Source organism: Amblyomma maculatum, chromosome 1 (genome assembly GCF_055883805.1).
Source record: "Amblyomma maculatum isolate TAMU_Amacu chromosome 1, ASM5588380v1, whole genome shotgun sequence".
Taxonomy (NCBI): domain Eukaryota; kingdom Metazoa; phylum Arthropoda; class Arachnida; order Ixodida; family Ixodidae; genus Amblyomma; species Amblyomma maculatum.
The window spans coordinates 316,041,275-316,061,279 of NC_139344.1; the positions used below are offsets into that span (position 1 = coordinate 316,041,275).

Consider the following 20,005-nt stretch of genomic DNA (forward strand, 5'->3'; position numbering starts at 1 on the left):
TGCGGCGCAGAACGTCCAAAGCGTGAAGAGTATCTGCCTTTGACGGTGGCTGATCACACTCGTCATCAGCGTCACCATCGCTGTCAGGCTCACTTTCGCAATCATTCGCTTCATTGACCAAGTCTTCAATAGACCTCAGCCCACAGGTCGCGACATTGTCGTCCGCGGTAACGAAGTCCCGAACCGAAGCTCCAGTTTCCAGATTGTCCCAGCCATCATCGTGAGGTCTTCGTCTGGCTCTTGACAATCTCCTGCCGAAGCCGCAGCAAGTCCGATGGCAAATCCGCACTTTCTAAAACAGTTCGAGATTGTGTCTGAAGTTACACTATCCCACGACATGGCTAGAAAGTGCAAAGCATCTAAGAGACTGATCCGCAAGTTTGCTTCTTTACGGTCAATTTTTGCCAGCAGACGCCTCACTAGAAGTCCTTTGAAATGATGTTTCACATTTCTAATTATCCCAGCGTCCAGTGGCTGAAGATGGCTGGTAGTGTTCGCCGGCAGGAACCTGACTTTCACGTTATTGAATGTCATTTCCTTTGGGTGGGCAGACCACTGGTCCACGAAAAGCAAACTTTTCCGGTTTCTTGACGCCATTTTCCGATCAAGGCTTGTCAAGAACTCGCGGAAAAAATCTCCAGTCATCCACGTCTTTCGGTTGCCTTTGTAAAATACAGGCAAACGCTCCGCCGATCGGAAACACCTCGGTTTCTTCGAATTACCGATGACGGTAAGCTGGAGTTTCTCTGATCCATCCGAGTTGCAGCAAAAGAGTACTGTTACTCTCTCCTTGCTTTTCTGGCCGCCCTGGCATGCCTGGCCTTTTACGCACAAACTTCTTTCTAGTTGAAGGTTGAAAAAGAGGCCCGCCTCGTCGGCATTAAATATGTCACGTGGCGCGCACTCCGAAATCAGCGCCGGCAGCGTGTTCAGCCACTCATCTACAGCTGACTGATCCACTTTCTTGCCTTCACCTGAGACGACCCGGCAGACAAGTCCGTGCCGCTCCTTAAACCGGTGCAGCCATCCCTCAGACGCTTGGAAATTTTCAATTCCAAGCGAAAGCGCGACGGTGTCGGCTTTTTCACGTAGCACCTTGCTGTCCACGTTGACACCGGCCGCTGTCACTTCGGGGAACCAAGTCAGCAGAACCTCTTCCAGCTTGACATGGGTCGCTGTTTTAGCCTGCTTCATGTTCGCACCGAAGTGCTGCACATTCTTCAAGATGACATCTCGCTACCCAACAATGGTGCAGAGTGTTGACGGTGCCAACCCTAGCTCTTTTGCTAAGTCGACACTCTTCTTCTTAGGGTTTTCGTCGACCCTCTTCAGCACTTCAAGCTTTTCCTTAAAAGAAAGGGCTTTACGCTTCCGCGACATTTCGGCAGCAGCGAACGCTTGCGTCTTTCTAACGTTTGGGCAGTTCACGTCACAACGAACGACAGAAAGAAGCGGCGAACGGAGAACCGGAGAACTACTGTAGCGGCAGCCAGCGTCACAGTCCTCCTGGGAACAGCCGGCGAGACAACTTTTTGATAGACCAATGAGCTGCCAGCGAATGAGTGACGTACACGACTGGGCACGTGCTTCGCCTTGGCCGTCCTTGTCTAGTGCTCGTCGGTTTGCTACGAAAGGGAGGGGGGAGTAGGGTGGCTAGTGGGGTGAGAGGCAGCGGCCGCGGTGGGTACCCTCTCCCCCTGTGAGATCTTGCGCTGAGCTGCTCGGTGGCTTTGTGCCTTTGTACAACGTTCGTTTCTATCATTCGCGGCGGGGGGAAGGGGGGGGGGAAGGGGGGGGGGGGGAGGAGGAGGGAGTTGGCGGCAGCCGCGTCGGTTATGTTACCCTCTTGAGGCCAGCCGCGCCGGCCCGCTCGCATGCACGACTGGTTTGCACGTTCGTATCAACCGCGGCAGGTTCAGAAACTCTTCGTATCACCCTGAATCTTAACGTATTCTATACAATGTAGTCCGTTCAAAGCATTCTTAAAATTCGTATCATCCCGAAATTCGTACCAGCCGTAATCGTATCATCGAGATTCTACTGTAACAGACACCATTCACTCAATTGGCTGGCCGCCCTATGGCTTGATTACTGCCAAAGTGTTCAATGCGGGCTCAATCGCAGGCTCCAAACAGGCTACGCATTAGCGAATGTGGCCTGTACCACGGCCCAGTATAAATAGCAGAAAGAAAAAAATAAAAAAGGAAGAGAGTAGTTTACCGAGCAATGGGCCCATGAGAGAAAAAAAAAAAAACTACAGCGCTTGTAAGGCATGATCTTTTGCATGTTTCTCAAGCTTTTGAGCTCCTTCTTGCTCTGTGCATAAATTAGCCGAGCCCTCGGTCATTGCATCACTTCCAGAAATGTTTACGTACAAGTAAGATTTAGTTACAGTGACAGCTCGTTAATTCGAACCTCGATAATTCGAATTTTTGGATAATTCGAACTAGACTACTTGGTCCGGCCAAGCTCCATAGAGATCTGTGTATAAAAAAGCTTGTTAATTCGAACGCAAGTCGGTTCCGCTACAGATAATTCGAACTAGGCACCGCCACGTCTGGGCGCCTTGGCGCACATCACGCGGCCTAAAAAGAAAGTAAAGAAACACCTCCGCGATCGGAAGGCATAGTTAAAGGCTTCGCACGTCCAAAACGGGGACAGAAGATGGAACCAGGTAAAACCATGGAAAAGTGGGTAAAACTTAAATGGCGCCATGACCGGCGCGGCAGCCGGCGGTGTTGGAGGGAGGGGACGGTGGCCGCGGCAAGGTCAGTGCATGGCCGCCGCGACGGCGGCTGCCTGCTCTGTCTTCTGCACAATGTAGCTTGGAACTAAATACTCGTTAATTCTAACCCTGTTAATTTGGAAATAGGGATAAGTACTGTCTCAACAGAGCAGAGACATTAGTCTGCCAACCAAGATCCGTATAACTCGTGCTATGGTCTTTCCACTTGTGATGTATGGATGCGAGAGTTGGACTGTGAAAAAGGCTGACCGCCGAAGAATTGACGCGTTTGAATTGTGGTGCTGGCGAAGACTCTTGCGAGTTCCTTGGACTGCCAGAAGATCAAATCAGTCGATATTGTCGACCATAAACCCTGACTGCTCATTGGAGGGTCAAATTCTAAAGTTAAAGCTCAGCTACTTTGGTTATCTGATGAGAAGAGAGGAGTCGCTGGAGAAAGATTTGATGTTGGGAAAGGTTGGTTGTTTGGTTTGTGGGGTTTAACGTCCCAGAGCGACTCAGGCTATGAGAGACGCCGTAGTGGAGGACTCCGGTAATTTTGACCACCTGGGGTTTGGAGGTCGCCGGAGAAGGGGTAGGCAGCGAACGCGATGGTTAGATGGCATCCTCGAGGCACTGCAGATGAAGTTATGTGATGTTAGGAAGATAGTGAGAGACTGGAAAGCGTGGCGTGACATGGTCCATAGGGTCACGAAGAGTCGGACACGACTGAACGACTGAACTGAACTGGACTGTCTCAACACACCATGAAAGGCTATGATCTGGGTCGGGCACTACGGGTCGAACTTTTTTTTCCGATAGCCATCCGTCCTTCCAATCAGCATTTCTCAACAGAAGCACGCGAGTCAGCAGCACCGTTCGCTTCCCGCTTGCTGCTATCGCACGTTTCCATATATTAGAGTGGCAGTAGAGGCGCCCGCCCCAGTCGCTCATAGCACGATAAAGATAAAGCACGTACTGAAAAGGAGAAACCGGACAAGCGCTGGTACTTTGCCAAGTTCGCTTCCCCTCACTCTGCTGGAGCTAAATTCAAAAGATAAATATGCCGCTGCGCAGCATCTTGGCCCACTGCCAAGAAATGTGTTGTGGACCGTGACGTGGCGGTTTGTGATGGCCGGAAACGGAAGGACACGCTAGCGACTGACGCCTTTATATTTATATATATATATATATATATATATATTTATTTTTTTTTTCAGATTCGTTGGCACAAATCGGGGCTGGATGAGTTCATTATGCAAGCGAGTTCGTTACGCAACTAATACGACTAATACGGTACATTTACAGTAATACAAATGGTTCTTGTCAGTTTTTTCGAGGTCATTCGATAATTCGAACATTGGATAATTCTTTTTTCCCGGTCCCGTGAAGTTCGAATTAACGAGGTTTTACTGTACCAGTAAAATAGTGTTCTTGCTGATGTGTTGCCGGTATTGAAGCGTAGTCGCACTTTTTTCCTTGAAGGTTTCGGCTGCAGCTTCGTGTTCAGCGAAAATTACGCCCACGGTAGCAGAGCACCATTGAAGAGCCGGCGCTGCTAAATTTGCCAGCGATGCCAAACTCGGCGTGTTAAAATGGTTCCAGTGCACAAAATAGTGCGCATATGCATCCAGAACATTAGCTCGTCTTGTGTTTCTTTGCTCTGGTGCTTGTCTTTTGCGCTGTTTTTCCATCCAATTAGTTGCAATTCGTGAGAGCAGGCAGCAAGCTCTAATGGTGACGATGGTCTGTACACTTCGAAACAGTGCCAACCTTATGAATGCGATCATGACATAACATGCAAAAATGTCCCACTGGTTCGCTTCCTCGGCGTGGCCGAGTGGTTAGCGTAGAAAGCTACGGAGTAAAAGGTACCGAGTTCGAAGCGCGCTAGTGGGGATGTTTCTTTTTTCGCTTAATTTTTTTTAGCTCTTTTTTTAATGTAGTTGAGGTGCTTCGTTACTTTTTAGCTTTTACTTTTTATCCGAGGCATTCTTTTGCTCCGGGCGACCAGTGCCACCAATACGGTGCGTGCCAGTATGCCACGTCCTAGTACGCCCAGTCTACAGCGTCATACTGGGCCCATAATCAGGTATAGCACTGGGACCCATGCGGCACTGGTTTTTGCAATAGGGATGCAGCAGTGGAACACGCTATTTTAGCTTTCATGTGTGCATTGATCCACAGCATTATATACGCAATATTGCTTTGCATGGTTATGCTCGAGTGGTAACTATACGGGAAGCTTGACGCAACAGATTGTCGAGGCTTGTAGCCGCTGGTGGAAACCCTCCTTCCGAAAGGGAACTGCCCAAATTCGCTCGTGGTCAATAAAAAAAAAAAAAAAAAATCGGGTACATGCCTGTTGCTCGTCTGCAATTTTTTTCGCGCGAATAAACTTATTTTGCCTTGATATTTGGAGAAATTGCAGCTGAAATTGCAGACATTGTGTGTAGAAGGCAGTTGTCTTTAAAGGACAAATTAGCCTTAAAGTTTGGTGCTCAGTCTTGCTTGTAACAGATATTTTAAATGAGTATAGAAACATAATTTTTGGATTCAGCTTTTATCCTTTGTAATGATGCCTAAGACATTACTGTACACGTTACTGGGAACTGGGGTAACACTCCTACTTGAGTGTTCAGGTTTGCTGTCCAGCATGGCATGAAAGGTGGGATTTTATGTTTATATTAGGATTTTCATTACAGAATTGTGCATCGTAGCATATTTGCATTGTCCTTACTAGAGTGCATTTTGCTGAGTTTTATTAGCAGACTTGTTTGCAGGAATTAGTGCACATACTAGATATGATCAACAAATTGTCAAGCCCAGTGCTTGTATAATGCTAAGGTTATTGACATTTCATGTTTGCAGATACTGAGGCAGGTCGGGCCACCCTCAGCAACATTCTCAATGAAAGATGGGATGGGAACCGCAACATACTTCATGCTGCTGTGTCAACCTGTTTTCCAACATCCAATAAGGAGAATGAATCTGGAGGTATGATTTTGTGACACATTATTTCAAGTGCCTGTTGGCATGTTCTTAACTGAGTACATCCACCACAGACATTTTACCTTGGAACAATGCCATGGAAAGGGTAGTGAAAGAATAGTATTTTAGAAGAGTTCTGTCATGAGATTTTCACATTATGCAGTTTGTTTGTAGAAAGTATTAGCAAGTACATTGTACTGTATCCTTCTGCCACCTTTTATTCCAGTGTTATACTTGTTGAGTTTAACTTTTCTATGAAAAGTGCATTTTTCATCTTGCAGTCTACAGACTCAAAAATTTACACTGCGATTATCGTGCCAAAACGATATTATTCATTGGGGGACATAATGGAGCTCACATTTCATGCCTTTCGGAAGTATGGAATAATGTGTGTGCACTCACTCCGGTTTCTACAATCAGCAGCAAACTGCGACAGCTACAGTGCCCAAGGGTCTGATTTGTGCTCCTTTCTACGTCATTTCCTGCTCTAAGTAATGGCCACCTTTTTCCTGCTTCAGTTCTTTCCTGCTTCAGTTGCAAGATTCCCAATTTATGCAAGAGATTCCTGAAACCTTCGATGCAATCACAAATACCGTAATTTTTTTTCAATACTCTCTCCATGATGTACTGTCAGCAGCAAAACTTTACACGATGCAGTTTTGCCGTCGCTCCGCCTTGCGCTGGAGATCCCACTAACTTTTGCTACTGGCAGTACTACAGTGCAGTCCACTTATAACGATATTGAGAAAACCCAAAAATTCGATCGTTGTAACCGATTATGGTTATATCTGGACCGCCGAAAAAAAAAAAAAAAGAAAAGGCACACCCACATATTTTTTCATGCATGTAGGCTTGCCTACTTACGATGAGTAAATCGGGTTGAACAAATCTAATCACCGTAAAGAGCACTAAACACTTTATTACAGTATACATGAATAGTCATAAAATAACTTAAGCATACCTAAAGAAGTCGGAAATTCACGCTCTCTTGAGCAGCAGCTGAAGCTTGAAAATCGCTGTGAGTATTGCTGTACGCTGGTAGCAGTCCCTTTTGCGTGCACGAAACCGATTAGCGACTGGATAAACTGAAAGACATCTCCAGCCTTGATGAACGTTAATCGTAGAGTGCAAATGTTCGTATTTTTTCACCGTGAAACCCAGTCAAAAATCCCGATGAATCTGCCGTTTCATCTCGTGAGCTATCGCGCGGCGTCTGTCAGTGTGGTCGCCGCCATCTTCCACAGACGCAGAATCGGCGATGGCGATGACGATACGGCCGCAGCAGCACCCTTTGCGCGGCAGCGATTGCGATGATGATAGTGCTCATTTCCTTCTGTTTTCGCCGCATATGCCGAGTTTTCACGTCATTGTCTTCTGAATATTTTAAGTGAATATTCAATCAAATTTTCGTGGTAAACACCTACAAGGCGGCGATAAAGCTATTGTTGTATCCGATGTACCGCCGATAGCTGATCGTTATATCTGGTTTATTTCTACATAGGGGCAATGGGGAAAATACTAAATCTCAAGGATTTGATCGTTATAAGCGATATACAGTCGCCAACCGATTATTCGGACCTCACGGGGACCGCCGAAAAATCCGAATAAACAGGAGTCCGAAAAAACAGAATCAGAAAAAAAAATAAAGAAAACTTTATTTCTATGCATTGGCATGCCCTGTGCACTTATTCAGGCCCCGCAATTGACTGGAAAAAATCGTGAATACGCTGCTGGACGCTCCTCCGTTTGGGGAGCAATCAGATCGGCTTGAATCTCGGAAAGGGTCGTGCTGTCACTGTAGGCAGCTGCAAGCATCGTCACCGCATTCACAAGGTCCGCCTGCGACGGCAGCAGAACAGGTGGTGCGTCGTCCTCTGACTCAGATTCGTCGTCAGGCGGGACAGCAGACACCTGACGAATTATCTCGTCATCGTCCAGCTCCGCGCATGTGAGTGCTGCACTGTCGGCATTTGAAAAGTTCTCAAATGTGACTGCGTCTGGGATCACCCTGCCGCCACTGCGCAAGTCTTGCAGCACATGTTCGCTATCTGTAGGAAGCATGTCGGACGGGAGATCCTGGGCCGCGGCATACGCTTCACCAACTCCAACAAATCCAGCTTGCCGAAAGCAGTTTCGGAGTGTGGCTGCAGTCACTGCCTTCCAGGCGTCAGCAAGCATGCTGACCGCCGACAGCAGAGTTACAGCATACTGCTTGCCGGCGTCAATGCACAGAACCATGCGGCTCAGCAAGCGTGCTCTGTATACTGGGATGGAAGTGCTGCACCAATTACGCCATTCTGTGCCAATCTGACTTGCTGCGCCTAAACGGCAATTTATGCGATAGGTGCGCATTGCAAGTATACAACGCCAAATTTAGCAGCGTGTTATTTTCAGCTGAGCAACACTGGGCGCTCACTGCAAAAAGTACGCAGCAGAGACATGCGTAGACGTAGCCGTAGCCACATCCACGAAGCTTGATTCATCCATAGGCTCATGGTGCATCACGTGCGTGTCCCAAGATTGCTCTCTGCTCGGCTTTCACGAAAGTCTGGTGGCATGAGTAAAAGTAAGTACTTATAACTATCATCTAGTGATATAACTTGAGCGTGTTGCTAGTATAATTCAATTAACCAGGACAGCAGCTTGTGCATGTTGGTTATTCATTTGTGACGGAACAGCGCGTCTGTCCAGTTCCTTTGTTCTGCGCTGTTCAGTCACAAATATACCGTATATACTCGTGAAAGGGTCGGGCCCACAATTTGACGGCTAGTAATACGTTCAACAAAATCTGTTGCATGTGTGCACAATTTTGGCCGCCAAAAATCGCGACGGCCACGAACGCATCACCCTGCTCGCCAGACTCTGCTTGGAACCCGGACACTGAGCCTCGGCAATGCTAACTCTGCTTGTGTGCTCGGCGTTCGCACCTTTGTCGCCACATAAAAAAAAGTACCCGTAATCAGGGCTGCGTTGCAGTCACCAAATTTCAATGAAAAATGCCGGGCCCGTCTATAAGCCGGACCCCGCCAGGATCACAGAAAAAAGTACGGCCCTTACCCGAGTGTCTACGGTAACTCAAGCACAGCCGGTATTCCGGACTTACCTCGCATGACAAGCTCTATTTATTGTGCAAATAGGAATTTCGGAATTTTCGGAATTTCAAAATCCATAGGTTGGCAATATGCATGTTGTGCATTGATCACTTTGCGTTTAAACTCCGTTTGTTTCGGAAGATTAAACTGACACTTGCTGCTGGTCTTGTTTGAAGCTGTTTTTTGACATTTTGGCTTTATTTCTTGTTTTAGAGCGGTGCACCAAGCTGAACACCGATGTGTTTACGAAAAAGGATGGCAATGGAGATACAATATCGCTCTGGTGTCGGCCAACTTCCAAGGACAGCGATGCTTTTTGCACGCTTTGCTGCACCACTGTGCATTGTGGCCAACATGGCACTGCAGCTATATACCGTCATGCAAGTTCTCAAAAGCACGTAGCACAACCGAAAAGACATCGCAATGAACAAGGTGTCCTCACCAAAAGTGAAATGATTCAAAGCACACTGGATTTACACAGTGCGACTGGGGTGTCATTTCAAGAAAAGGTCACAAGGGCAGAAACTCTTTTTGCCCTCTCTGCGGTAGCAAACAACCTCCCATACACCTATGGAGACGTAGCAACCATGACGTACCCTCACATGTTTCCGGATTCAGAAACGGCGAAAAGCTTCCAGTGTGGACGCAAGAAACTTTCATACATTATTTCTGATGGCCTGGGGCCGTATTTCAAGGCAAAAGTAGTGCAAGAGCTTGACATGCCTGACACATTTTACAGCATTATGATTGATGAGAGCCCAGTCACTGAGGCCAAGGTGCAGCAGCTGGACATGCTTGTCCGGTATTACTGTGCAAACACTGAAAATGTTATAGTGGAGCATCTCCAGTCCTTTCATTTGGGCCATGCGACTGCTGATGAGCTCTTTTCCTGCACTGAGGATGCCCTCTGTGATGTTTGTAAGAAGAACATGATGTTTTTACAGCGATGGCCCTAACGTAATGAAAAGTCTTAAGCAAAGGCTAAAGGCGGAAGTGAGCCCCAACATGGTCGACATCGGTGAATGCGGCCTCCACAAAGCTCAGAATGCTTTTGCTGCTGGGCTGGATATGTTCTGCGTGGAAGTGGAGTCTCTTGTAACTGATGTCCACTACTATTTCAAGTTTGCCACAAGGCATGCGGACATGAAGAAGCTGCTGAATGAGCTGGGACTACTCCAACTAGAGTTTTTGCGGCACGTGAACAGCAGATGGCTGACGCTGCTTCCTAGTATTGAGCGAGTGCTGAAGTCATATGATGCCCTCGCGGCATTCTTCTCCAAAGCTGGACAGCCAAGATGTTCGTCATCTGTGAGGCATGGTCGCCTGTCTTCTGCGTTTTCTGACAAAACACTGCGAACGAAGTTGTTCTTTCTTCAAAACGCTGCTCAGCTATTTGACAGGTTCCAAACACTCTTCCAAAGCAAGGACCATCTCCTACATGTTTTCTATGATGAGATGTTAGTTCTTGTGAAGCAGGTCCTTGGGAGGTTCCTACGCCAAGAGTCATTTGCAAGTGCTACTGGTTCGCAACTGAAACTTAACGTAGAGTGCTCTGCAAATTGGAAGGCAAAACCTGGGATTGGCCTGGACACAGAGCAGTCTATGGCACTGTGGAATCCTACTGAGAAGAAAGCATTTTACATAAAGGCAAGAGCATTTTACATAGCTTGTGCAAAGTACCGGATCTCGAGGCTGCCACTGGACAACAAGCTGTTGTTTCATTTAAGATTTTTAAACCCAAACATAGGAGGGAATTCATTCATACAGTCACTGCGCTATGTGGCTAATGCACTGCCTCAGGTCATTCCACCCAATGATGTGTCATCTCTCACTGATGAGTGGAACTCTCTCATGTGCGAAACCAGTGACTGGGAATTGTCGCCTAATGTTGTCACCCATTGGGCAAGTGTGTTTGCGCTACAGACAGCTGCTTGTCAGCCTAAATACACAAGGATTACTAAGCTTGTGAAAGCAGTGCTTTCACTACCTCATGGCAACGCTGACTGTGAACGAGGCTTCAGCGAGAACAAACAAGCAGTCCACCATCGAAGTAATTTGTCCATAACAAGCATTTCCAGTCTTCGTCAAACCAAGGCCTTCATGAAGCGGTACAGTGGAGATGCTACAAAGGTGCCTCTGACCAGGGACATTTTCAGGAGCGTTGAAAAATCCTACAGGGCGTATCGGGAGCAAACAGAAGCAGAAAAGACGGCAATGTCCCAAAAGTGAAAGCTTGAGGAGGAGGAGGAGCAAACTGAAGTCTCTCAACGAAAGAAGTTGATGGATGAGAAGTCCAGCCCGCAGCAACGACTGTCATCCCTCAAATCTCTACTCGCGAGTGCACAAGAGCTTATAAACAAAGGTGTGGCCATGAAGGACATGCACAAGGCAGAGAGTGGAAATATTCTGTTGGGTGATGTGAACTCTGAACTGCCCTCGGTGCTAGAACAAATCAAAGCTGTTGACTCTGCTCTTGAGTCTATGAAGGCTAAGTGATTCTTTGTTAAGATGACCTTTGTGGTATAAACTGCATTACGCGGCTCTGTTCATGTTTTTAACCTTTGTGTTCAAACTTCATTACGCGGCTCTATTTGTATTTTATATGGCAGTAATGGGTTCTAGTCCACCTTGCTTCTAGTCACTACAGTTACATTCGATAGTAAACCACTTCAAATCAATGCACCTTAATTGCCTCGGCAAATGGTGTGCATATTCATGTTTTTAATGTTTAGCGGCAAGGTCTTCATATTTTGTGTGGCAGTAACTAGTTCTAGTCCACCTTGTTTCTAGTCATTCCAGGTACCACCCGTGGTTCTTTTTGCACTTCTGTTTACTTTTATACATTCCACAGTAAACCAGTTCAAATTAATTACCTAGTTCTAGTCCACTTCATTTTAGTCACTACAGTTACCACCTGTGATTCTTTTTGCACTTATGTTTACTCTTATACATTCAATAGTAAACCAGTTCAAATCTGTTTACCTTAATTTCCTCGGCAAATGCTGTATTCATGTTTTTAATGCTTAGCGTCAAGGCCTTCATATTTTGTATTGTCACGGACAACAGGGCTAGACTTCACTAAAACGCCGGGACGAAGCTGTACCAGCAGGCGAAGTTCGGCACACAGCACGCGAGAGTCAACTTCAGTGTCCTCTTCTTTCAGGCGCAGCAAGAACATGGGGACACCAGGTGGCATTACTCCCCCTCTTAAAAACGAAATAAGGGACGGAGCGCGAGCGATGGCCAATGTAAGCGAAACGAAAGACCAGCACATTGACAGCATAGATAACGGAGGCGGGGTAAGGTGCCCTACGCGACAACGAAACAAGCGCACAGCGCACTACCGCGTGAAATAGGGCTTCATGCGGACAACGTGCACGACCTCGGAGCGTGGTTGCCGACGCGAGGGCTGCACAGTACCCACTGGACGAACTTCGTAAGTCACTTCTGTGACTCGGCGCAGAACTTCGTAAGGTCCGAAGTAACGGGAAATCAGTTTATCACACAAGCCGGGCCGACGCACCGGGGTCCACACCCAAACTTTCTCTCCAGGATGGTATGCGACGTGTCGATGACGGAGGTTGTAGCGGCGTGCATCCGTGCCCTGCTGTTGTTGAATGTGAATGCGGGCAAGTTGACGTGCTTCCTCAGCGCGCTGAGCAGACTGCTCTGCGTCTGGCGTGAGTGGATGATCATCTGTGCAGCTCGGAAGCATGGCATCCAACATCGTCTGAACGTCACGTCCGTAGACTAGGCGAAATGGTGTAAAACGCGTCGTCTCTTGGGTGGCCGTGTTGTAGGCATATGTGATGTAGGGGAGAATTTCATCCCAGTTTTTGTGCTGCGAGTCTATGTACATTGCAATCATGTCGGCGATGGTTTTGTTGAGTCTCTCCGTGAGGCCATTCGTCTGCGGGTGATATGCAGTAGTTTTTCGGTGGCTGGTATGACTAAGCTCGAGCACGTCATGCATGAGCTGTGCCGTAAACGCGGTGCCTCGATCGGTTACGACTAGGGACGGTGCACCATGACGCAACACGATTTGCTGCATAAAGAATTGGGCGATCTCAATTGATGTGCCCCGCTGCACTGCCTTGGTTTCCGCATAACGTGTGAGATAGTCAGTCGCGACTATAATCCATTTGTTACCCATCGATGACAGCGGAAATGGGCCCAGTAGGTCGATGCCGACTTGGCCAAACGGTGACCGAGGTGGAATAATAGGTTGGAGCAAGCCCGCGGGCTTGAGAGGAGGCACCTTTCGACGCTGACACTCGCGGCAGCCTCTGACGTAGCGATGGACAGCGTCAGAAAGTTTAGGCCAATAATAGGCTTGACGAACTCGAGCGAGTGTGCGTGCAAAGCCCAAGTGGCCGGATGTGGGCTCATCGTGGCAAGCAAAAAGGATATCGTCGCGAAGGTCGGCCGGCACGACAAGGAGGTGCGCTCGATCAACAGTGCTGGAGTTTTTCTTGAATAAAACGCCATTCCGAAGACAGAATGCAGACAGGTGCCTTCCAAACTGACGGGGGATGTCAGCAGCGCGACCCTCCAGGTGGTCAATGACAGGTCGAAGTTCTGGGTCAGCTCGCTGTCGGGTCATTATGTCTGAGGCATTCACTAGTCCAAGAAACCCTCTGTCATCCGTGACGTTATCGACAAATCCGATGGGTGCCCGGGAGAGCGCGTCAGCATCTTCGTGCTTCTGATCAGATTTGTACACAATGGAGTAATCAAATTCTTGGAGGCGAAGGCTCCATCGTGCTAGGCGCCCCGATGGGTCACGGAGATTGGCCAGCCAACACAAAGAATGGTGGTCAGTAACGACTTTAAACGCACGGCCATAGAGGTAAGGCCTAAATTTCATAGTTGCCCACACAACCGCGAGGCATTCCTTTTCCGTAGTGGAATAATTTGTTTCAGCGCGGGAGAGCGTGCGGCTGGCATACGCAATGACCCTTTCCACGCCAGCTTGGTGTTGTACGAGTACAGCGCCAAGGCCGATGTTGCTGGCGTCGGTGTGGACTTCGGTGGCAGCGTCTTCATCAAAGTGCGCAAGAACAGGGGTAGTTTGCAGTCGTCTGCGCAGCTCCGCAAAAGCCTCCTGCTGCTCGGCAGCCCACACGAACTGTGTATCATCCCGCGTGAGGCGGGTCAGGGGTGCGGCTATCTTGGAAAAGTCTGCGATGAAGCGGCGGTAGTACGCACACAAACCCAGGAAACGTTTTAAACTCCTCTTCGTGGCAGGAACGGGAAATTTGGCGACAGCGGCAGTTTTGTCGGGGTCTGGCCTAACGCCTGCGGCACTCACAAGATGACCGAGAAACTTCAACTCTTTGTAGCCAAAGTGGCACTTCTCGGGCTTGAGCGTCAAGTCAGCTGACCGGAGGGCGTCTAATACTGCGCGAAGGCGTTCGAGGTGTTCTCCAAAGGTTTCAGAGAACACGACAACGTCGTCGAGATAAACTAAACAGATTTGCCATTTGAGGCCGGCGAGAACGGTGTCCATCATGCGCTGAAAAGTAGCCGGCGCTGAACATAGGCCGAATGGCAGCACTTTAAACTCATACAGTCCATCTGGGGTGACAAAAGCTGTTTTTTCGCGGTCCCGCTCGTCGACCTCAATCTGCCAGTACCCGCTCTTCAAGTCAATGGAGGAGAAGTACTGGGCACGGCGAAGCTTGTCGAGCGAATCGTCGATACGGGGCAGCGGGTAGACGTCTTTTTTAGTGATGTCGTTCAACTTTCGATAATCAACACAGAAGCGAAGGGTACCATCCTTTTTTTTCACCAGCACGACAGGGGACGACCACGGACTGTTGGAGGGTTGGATGACACCATCACGAAGCATCTCCTGAACCTGTGTCTGAATCGCTTCACGTTCCGTCGTTGAGATGCGGTACGGCTGCTGGCGTATAGGGCGGGCATCGTCGGGAGTAATTATGCGGTGCTTCACAAGAGGCGTTTGCCGAATTTTCGATGATGTCGCGAAACAAGCACTGTATTTTAGAAGGAGAGAACGCAGATCGTGCTGCTGTTTTTCCGAGAGATCTGTACTAATATCCAGACGATCAAGGGATGGGCGCACATTTTCAACTTCTCCGAACGTAAAACATTCAGAAACGCCCGCTAAGGCGTCGGCGAATGCGATTGCAGTAGCGCGGAAAAGATGGCAGGGTTCGTTCGTAAAGTTAGTCACCAGGAGTTTAGATCGGCCGTTACGCAGATGGATGAGACTCCGCGCCGAGGTGACGCCGTGGGTGAGCAAAAGGGACTGGTTGCCCTCAGCGACCGCCGTTCCGTCACGTAATTCATCGCAGTTAACAGTCACAAAAACACTAGAACGTGGCGGAATAGAAACGCTCTCGGCAGAAATTCGAAGAGGGGCACGGCTTTGGCGGTCTGCGGTGTCAGTATCATCAGCTTTCTCGGTCGAAAAGGTCACGGTGCGCTTCCGGAGATCGATAATGGCCCCATACTCTCGGAGAAAATCGACACCAAGGATACAGTCGCGGGAGCAGTCAGGTATCACAAGGCAGCTGACAACAAACGTGGAGTTGCGAATTTGGACTCTCGCCGTGCACTGACCGCTCGGAGTTACGACATGTCCGCCAGCGGTTCGAATCTGCGTGCCAGACCATGGCGTCATCACTTTCTTTAGAAGCGCCGCTAGCTTCCCGCTTAAAATCGAAAAATCAGCACCAGTGTCTACCAATGCGCTAACCTTATAGCCGTCGAGGAGCACGGGTATATCCAGCGAGAGTCTGTCTTCACGTGTACGAACTGTTGTCGGGGCCGTCAAGTCGCGGTCACTCACAGGTCGCGTTGTCGGGGGGTCTTCGTCGCGTCGATTTGAAGCGGCCTCGCCCCCTGAGGTCGCTGTCTTTAGTTTTCCCGGCTCGGACTAGGCGACCGTCGCTGCACCATCCCGGATGAGCTGGGCTGCGAGGATAGTCGCTGTGGAGACGGAGATCGTGACTGTCGTCTAAAAGTTGGCGCCATGCGCTGCTGGGCTACGTAGTCCTCAATATCCCGGGGTCGTTGGCCTAAAGGAGGGTTACGCATGTCAATGGGGAAACCCTTCAGTCCCAGTTGTCGATATGGGCACTGTCGATACAGGTGACCAGCTTCTCCGCAGTGGAAGCACAATCGCTGCCGATTTGGGGCACGCCACAGGTCTGCCTTTCGCTGGGGTGGTCGGCGGTTGTCGATGTACGGCTCGGGGTGGGCTGAATAAAGTGAGCCTTGGTCGGGTGGCAGTAATTGCGTGGAATCAGTCGGGGGACGTCGCAAGATTTCCGCATACGTTGGCCGACAGGCCTCGGTGGAAAAGGATGGCGGGTTAGCAGCTGGTACCGAAGGCCGAAGTGCTTGCTGGAGTTCTTCTCGGACAATACTAGCGACAGAGCTGACCGTCGGCTGGGGAGCACCGAAAAGCTTCTGGAGCTCTTCGCGCAAAATGGAGCGGATGATGTCGCGAAGAAGATCCGGACTAGCCCCGAAGGCAGAAGGCGGCTCAGTGAGCGAAGCGGCGAGTACCGGCCTGTCGTAGGTCGCAGACCGCTGCTGGAGCATCCTTTCCATCGTGATTGCTTCCGAAACAAACTCGGCAACTGTGCTCGGCGGGTTGCGCACGAGCCCAGCGAACAGTTGTTCCTTAACGCCGTGCATGAGATGGCGTACCTCTTTCTCTTCGGGCATGGCCGGGTCAGATCGTCGGAACAACCTAGTCATGTCCTCCACGTACATGGTTATGGTCTCGTTCGGCATCTGTATTCGAGAGCGTAAGGCCCTTTCTGCTCGTTCTCGGCGATCCGGGCTGGTGTAGGTGTCCAGGATGCAGCGGCAGAACTCGCGCCACGATGTTAGCACGCCTTCACGATTCTCGTACCAAGTACGAGTGCCATCTTCCAGGCTAAAGAAGACGTTCCTGAGCTTTGCGGCGTCGTCCCACTGATTAAATGCGGCGACCCGTTCAAACTGGGTGAGCCAGTCTTCGACGTCTTCCGTCTGACAGCCGTGGAAAGCCTTAGGCAGTCGTGGGCTCTGTAGAGTGTAGTACGTTGGAGTTTGCATGACAGGTCGAGGGGCGGCTGTGGTGGTGAATTCCAACGGCCCGTGCTCAGGTGGTAGGCCTAGGTTCCTCCGGCTAACGCGGTGAACAGGAGTGTCGATTGGCACAGGACCTGAATCCTGGGTATGCGGAGGAGTGCGGGACATATACTGGGATTGTTGCCCTGCGCCGACACCAAAATATGTCACGGACAACAGGGCTAGACTTCACTAAAACGCCGGGACGAAGCTGTACCAGCAGGCGAAGTTCGGCACACAGCACGCGAGAGTCAGCTTCAGTGTCCTCTTCTTTCAGGCGCAGCAAGAACATGGGGACACCAGGTGGCAGTATGACTCGTTCTAGTCCACCTTGCTTGTAGTCACTACAGTTGCTACTCATGTTTCTTTTAGCACTTATGTTTATTCTTATCCAATAGTAAACCAGTTCAAATCAGTTTACCTTAATTGCCTCGGAAAATGCTGTATTCATGTTTTTAATGCTTAGTAGCAAGGCCTTCACATTTTGTATAGCAGTAACTCATTCTAGTCCGCCTTGCTTCTAGTCACTACAGTTACCACCTGTGTTTCTTTTTGCACTTATGTTTATTCTTATACAATAGTAAACCAGTTCAAATAAGTTTACCTTAATTGCCCTTCCAAATGCTTCACCAGCACCGTGATAGACCTTTGTGTGGTGTTTTTTGCAGCAATGTGCAATGGCATTGTTTAATACATGCAGATAAAACTCTTTCCTAATCATGTTGCTGTGCTTTCTTTTTCTTCTCAGCTGAAAATATTAGCAGCTAATCTATTACAACTGCTGTTTTTAGTAGCTGCATTTGTATTATTTTTTCATGAACTCGAGCAAAAATCTTAAACCATTGACTTCCTTCTAAATAATTTCAGCCAGTGGGATGCAGAATCAATTTTCATTCAGTTTGTGGTCTAGTTTCGAACAACAAAAATGAGTTCAATTGCATTTAATGCCGTCAGAATGCTCCAAAAGGGCTCCAAAATAGCCCATAAATTGCTCCTAGCCTGCTCCAAAATGGTACTTCTGCTGCTCCAAAGCTGCTCCAAAATAGAACTTTTGCTACTCCTGTGCCTGCTCCAAAAAGCTAGACCCTGCATCCATCCCTGTGTATAGCACCTTCAAATTTTTAATCACACCCTGGTCCATGGGTTGAAGGACGCTCGTTGTGTTTGGTGGCAGGAATTCCAACTGAATGGATTCCAGGTCATCACTATGGCCATGTGCACCGCAATTGTCCACAAAGAGTAACACCTTGCGATTTTGGGCCTTGAATTTCCGGTCCAGCTTGCGTACAGAGGCAGCGAAAAGATGCTGCGTAATCCAAGCTTTCGAGTTGGCTTCATACCACACGGGCAATGTTTTTACCCTCTTGAAGCATCTCGGGCTCATTGATTTCCCAATCGCAAGAATCGGGAGCTTTTCGTTTCCCGACATGTTGCTGCCAACCATCACTGTGACCCGGTCTTTGCTATGCCTTCTGCCGTGGCAGGGGTCGCCAGACACGAACAGTGTCTTCTCGGGTAACATCTTATAAAAAAGGCCTGTTTCATCACAATTGAAGACATCATCAGGCGAAAATCGGTCCAGCAGTGACTCCAGTCTGTCAGAGCGGTAATTTGTTACAAGAGTCTGGTCCACGGCACCGCTCTCGCCGCACATCTTGAAAGTGAGGCTGTACCTCTTCTGAAAATTACGGAGCCAGCCATCGCTAAACTTGAAGCCTTGGATGTTCATTCGCAGTGCGAGGGCCTCTGCCTTTTGTTTCAGAAGATCGCCCGACACTGGGATCTTCTTTGCAACTGTCGCACACAGCCACATGTGGAGCGCTTCTTCGAGCTTCGGGTGGCTGCCCTCTCTGAAATTTTTTCTTTCCAGCACTGAAGAAGACTTCAATGATTCGTTCAAAATCTTCATTTTGTTTTTCATATAGTCCGACACAGTCTGCTTCGAGACGCCGAACTCCCGGGCAACTTTGCTCTGCAGGCGGCCATTCTGCACTTGATGGATCATGGCGATCTTCTTCGCCATTGTCATCGTTGCGTATTTGCCGCGCTTCTTAGCTGAATTCCCCGGCGCTGACTGCCTCTATGTTGGTGCCATTCCCGTGTGCTTCGTTGGTCTCACTGCTAGGCGTACACAACACACAAGGAACACAAATAGAATGAACACTGCACACTATAACTACACCGCACGCCGTCACAAAGAAGAAAGAAGAGATGACCGGTCCAGCGGCTACTGGATTTGACCTGGATTTGGATGGGCCAGACCGAAACTAGCCATTGTGCCGAAACACACAAAAACGATGATGATGAGCGGACTCCGCTCCTACCGCCACCTCTTGGAGCGGTAAGGAGGCTCATTCCAAAACAGGAATGGTGCTTCATGCTTCAGACAGCGTCAGTGTGGGTAGCTGCTGTCGATCGAGTTGGCTCGAGTAGGGTCCGAAAAATCAAATGAGAGGTTGTGAAGTGTCCAAAATTTCGGTATTTGTTATGCATTATGGCCTATGGGAAGGGTGACGGTGCCGCGAAGCAGTCCGAATAATCGAGTATGTCTGAATTTTTGGAGTCCAAAAAATCAGTCGGCGACTGTATTGCTATATCTGGTATCGTTATAAGTGGACTGCACTGTACTTTTAGAAAACACTCCTTTTATGGAACCAAACGTTAGTTGCTGTTGGCCATTAATCATCTGTATAGTCTCCTTTTTGCAAGATTCTTGTGAAACCGAAAATTTTCTCATTGCCAGCAATTTAGCTACTCAGAGAGTCAGTTGTAGAATGCTCGGCCACCACTTCACAAAGTACAGTAGAACCTTGGTGATAGGAATATCACGGGGTCTCAAAAAAATTTATATCATCAGAACATTCGTATCATCAAAGGAATGAAAATAAGTATGCAGAAGCATAGGAAAGCCAGTCGCGCATATCTGTTTACGTCCGAGAAGGTTTTTACGGTCATGCGGTCACAGCTCGCCACTCGTGGTGCACACAGCGCGACAGGCGATCGCGAAGTTGGCGACGCGCGGGCTGCGGACTTATCGCAGTGTGTACAGCACGACAAGAGATGGCGACTTGCCAGCCGCGCGGCACCGCAGACTGCTTGAGATGCG

The 20,005-nt window shown here is 48.9% G+C and overlaps 1 protein-coding gene and 1 pseudogene across 7 annotated transcripts in view; both read left to right on the top strand.

Moving 5' to 3' along the window:
* hyd (E3 ubiquitin-protein ligase hyd) overlaps window positions 1-20,005 on the top strand; it is a 264,107-nt gene that overhangs the window by 71,581 nt on the left and 172,521 nt on the right. For all 7 annotated transcript variants that reach the window (XM_084607224.1, XM_084607031.1, XM_084607166.1 and 4 more), the window contains exon 17: window positions 5,597-5,722. In XM_084607224.1, coding sequence (XP_084463350.1) covers window positions 5,597-5,722 — 126 coding nt within the window. The remainder of the gene's footprint in view (window positions 1-5,596; window positions 5,723-20,005) is intronic.
* LOC146207184 (uncharacterized) lies at window positions 9,627-11,870 on the top strand (annotated as a pseudogene).